General features: G+C 34.4%; 2 protein-coding genes across 2 annotated transcripts in view; one reads left to right on the top strand and one right to left on the bottom strand.

Annotated features, from left to right (window-relative positions):
- Positions 1 to 620: 620 nt before the first annotated feature.
- Positions 621 to 3,346, bottom strand: LOC107723002 (cytochrome c oxidase subunit 7A2, mitochondrial-like). The gene is made up of 4 exons (XM_016531504.1): positions 3,250 to 3,346; positions 1,826 to 1,912; positions 861 to 945; positions 621 to 757 (listed from the first exon to the last, which is right to left on the bottom strand). Exons 1-4 carry the CDS (start codon positions 3,262 to 3,264, stop codon positions 699 to 701), a joined length of 246 nt encoding a protein of 81 aa, XP_016386990.1. The 5' UTR covers positions 3,265 to 3,346; the 3' UTR covers positions 621 to 698.
- LOC107723000 (ribonuclease T2-like) overlaps positions 728 to 4,091 on the top strand; it is an 8,676-nt gene continuing 5,312 nt past the window's right edge. The window contains exon 1 of the mRNA XM_016531502.1: positions 728 to 788. The gene's annotated coding sequence lies outside the window, so the exon portion shown is untranslated. The remainder of the gene's footprint in view (positions 789 to 4,091) is intronic.

Genomic DNA, 4,091 nt, shown 5'->3' with positions numbered 1-4,091 from the left:
GTTTACATATGAATAAGAGCCCACATTAAAGTCTGTCATATAAATTGGTCTCTTCATCAGAAATTAGCCTTCTGATTGCCACCATTGATGGACAATTTTTAATATTAAAAATATCTGTATGACATTATATTCTGCAGTTCTTCCCTGTTGTACTGAATATCTATACTTTTCAAATTATCATATCGAAGTTAGAAATTCAAATATTGTGACAAAATTAATTTTGTAGGGTGCCACAAGTTTGTTAAAATTTCCAAAGGGTGCCGCGACTAAAAAAAGGTTGGGAAACACTGAGTTAGATCACAAATAATTTTCGAATACATCTGAACAACCTTTTATTTTAAGCTGTGTTTTGCTATAACCACTAGGTGGCGCCAAGTGTGTATTGTTGATTCATGCCAGTGATACACTACCATTCAAAAGTTGGAACGATTTTTAAAGCGGTTAATACTTTTAAATTGATCAAAAGTGACAGTAAAGATACTGATAATGTTGGTGAGCATAAGTACTTCTTATAAGTACATAAATACTTTTCTTTCAAAAACTTTTGAACAGTAGTGTATACTGTAGTGACCAAACACTTCTGTATAAAAGTTGTAGATGTAGAATTTAATGTATTCCTCTTTCATATATGTGGTTTATTGTTTAGGATATTTAAAAAATGAAATAGATTTGTACAGCATCATGCAGTATCCAAGTTATTATGCTTTACTCTTGGGCATACAGGCCACCAGCAACCAGTAACAGGAAAAGCCAGTGCCTAAAGAGAGAGAAGACTTCTCTTAATACTGGTATGTGCATTTTATAAACCTAAATAAAAAAGAAATGTCAAGTTGTCATGATTGTCCACAAGGGTTTTGTACCTGCTATTGTGATGGTCATGGTCAAACGGTACAGAAGGGCATCAGTGGAGCCTCCTTTAATGTGGACTGGCAGACCGTTATCCTCCTGTAAGTGTGGATAAATGTTGCAAATAAAAGGAGATGTTACTCTTGCAATGTACGGCCACAATGCAACATAACATTTGTATAGTTGTATTAATTGAAAAGTCCTTTTTGTTATGCGAAAGTAATCTTTGCAGGTAGAAATATAATGTTTCTTCACATTAGATACACAAAGAATAATATGAATATTAATAATTAATATAGTTATTTATTGATTGATTTATAATGATTAATTAGTTCTATAATACATAATTGTGTTATTTATTCTAAATTATTAATAACTTATAAAGGTCTTACATATTTACAGTTATTAACAATAAGTAATACATTCATAATTAATTATTTATTTATTTTACATTACCATATAGAAGATATTTATATCTTTAAGACGATATTTTGAATAATGTTGTAACCAAACAGTTTTGGTTTCTATTGTCTTTTCTATTTTTTAATTTAATTTTTTTACATACAATGGAAGTCAATGGGAACTGAAACTGTTTGGTTACCAACATTTTTTTTTTTTTTTAAATATCTTCTTTTATGTTCCACAGAGGAAAGAAAGTCATTCACACTGAATTTTAAAGTTGTAAATAAAATAAACATTATTGTATTTTGGGAATGACATGATGGTGAGTAAATGATTACTAAAGAATCATAAATGTCTTTGCACTATAAAGATGCACAGACTGTTGTATATAACTGGATGAAGACATTTCAGGGCTAGAGTTTCAGACTATAGATGAATCAGTTTTAACTGAATGTGTTTTACAGTACATGCGCTTTTTGCTTGACCTCTGAAATGTGCAAATGTGAATCAGAGCACAGTGCACACGCCATCTAAACTGTGTATTTTTGACATCATGTCAGTCTGAAATTCTTCTTACCAGGAAAACCTTCTGTCTGTCGGGCACCTTGTTTTTCATTTGCCGGACTGTTGTGTTGAAAGCCCGTGAGGCTAGCCGGGGAACACTCTGAAATAACCAAAGTTTCATTACATTTTAAGTATGTGAGTTATTGAAGCATATTCAGTAATATTTCAGTCATGTCAATTAAACATTAATCCCATAAACATTGTTGAACAATGTGCTAAAACACATTAGTTCCATGCTAATATATGTAAGCAATGTCTGAAATGATAGCCTAAAACATGGTAGCAGCATGTCAAATTATGCTAGCAACATGTTAAAACATGCCAACAAAATGCTAAAACATGCTAGAATCATGTTAAAACACGGTAGCAGCAAAAATGCTAGTGATGTGCTAAAACATGCTAGAAACAGCGTTCTATCTGTCGCATACCGATTCTATGGCTTTACAAGTTTTTCCATTGACATTTTACATTAAAGACAGTTTTGTTGTGTTTTTCCTCATTAAATTAGGAAAATTCATGAATTATCAACCTAAGTCTGTGTTAAGTACCCTAGGTTGTATATTTGAGCTTTTCTTTTGGGACTCTCAGACCCCAAAGAGAAGACTAAGCAACTCCACACCTGAATATTTTGAATATCTTTGCTATATTTCAAGTAAGTTAAGTAGAAACGAAACATGTGAAAGGAATGTAACATTTTATGGTTCTGAAGGTCAACCCAGCTCACGTGGAGCAGAAATGAGTTGTGGTTTTAGCCAATTGCTGCTCACCAGCACCTGGAACAAACCAATCAGATCATAATACACAATGGTGGGTTGGACTGAGAACGTCCCACCCGTTTTTACTTCACTGTCCACCAGCGTGTGTGTGTTTTTCTGCATGTAGGCTTGCTAAATGTGGAGAGGCTAATGGTGACATGACCTCTTCAGTGTCCATTTAAAAAAAAAAAACGTGTCCATTTCATATCAGAACACACTTATTGCAGAGACTCAAGACAACAAGTTTACATGCATGATCTGTTAGATTCCATGTAGAGTACTTAAAATTATTTCTGATTATTTTTAAAAACAGATTTGTTTGCATATTCAAAAAGTTTGGAACTGAATTGTTTGCTCATAAAGCATGTGCTTCAGTATCAGGTGACTGTTGAGTGTTTTCTTTAGAGGTCATTTAAGGCCGTCAGTCATTCTAAAACCATTGAAATTACCAGTGTTTACAGTACAACTTAAAAACAACAACAATCTCTTCGTATCAAAAACAAGACTACCATGTAATAACCAGCTTTCCCAAGCAATGTCTGCAGTACGGTGGTCAGAGTATCGTTGTGTGGCTTAGTTCCTGTTTCACAAGTATTTTAGTAGTAGATTCTTCCTGAAAACACATCTACAGCTGTTATGCAACAGACTATGCAAGAATAAAGAAGAACAGCAGTGTATTTACCAGTAAATGCCTCATGTCCGACGCTGCTCTCAGTTGAGCTTGTTGATTCTTGTCTAGTTGGGGCCCTTACAAGGACACACACATATTGCAGAGCTTTTGCACCAGAGCCAAACATTCAGACGGTGAAAGATCACTCTGAACAGCCAAGCTGCCAGCTGACATACAACACTGAACTGCAAAGTAGTAGTCATTTTTCATGTTTACAAAGCATATTGTAATATGTTTTTCATTGAAGCATAATGCCTTAAAATGTCTTAAAGGAGACATATTATGCCCCTTTTTAGAATATGTAATATAAATCTCTGGTGTCCCCAGACTGGGATACATGCCTTCCCAAAAGGGCGTTTAAAGGAGACATATTATGCCCCTTTTTACAATATGTAATATAAGTCTCTGGTGTCCCCAGAATGTGTCTGTGAAGTTTCAGCTCAAAATACCCCACAGATCATTTATTATATCATTTTGAAAATGCCTATTTTGAGTGGATGCAGAAACATGCTGTTTTTCGTGCCTGTCTCTTTAAATGCAAATGAGCTGCTGCTCCCCTCCCCCTTTTCCAGAATAGAGCTGAGTCATTACAGCTGGTACCTGCTAAAAACATCTGTTTTTGTTTTGATTATCATGTTTATCGCGCTGAACAGAACAGTTAGCATGTTTTGCTCAAACTTTCGCCATGGCATTAGAACTGGTACACACAAGTTGTCGCCTGTGAAATCAAAATGATGATGCTGTGGGTGTAAACTTACAGATTAAGAATCAGAATCAGAATCAGAAAGAGTTTTATTGCCAAGTATGTTTGCACATACAAGGAATTTGTTATAGTGTCACAAGCTTCCAGTACA

The sequence above is a fragment of the Sinocyclocheilus rhinocerous genome, unplaced genomic scaffold, assembly GCF_001515625.1.
Source record: "Sinocyclocheilus rhinocerous isolate Xijiao unplaced genomic scaffold, SAMN03320098_v1.1 scaffold4199, whole genome shotgun sequence".
Classification (NCBI taxonomy): Eukaryota; Metazoa; Chordata; class Actinopteri; order Cypriniformes; family Cyprinidae; genus Sinocyclocheilus; species Sinocyclocheilus rhinocerous.
Note: the sequence above shows the minus strand (reverse complement) of the source record. Positions and strands in the feature narration are given on the sequence as shown.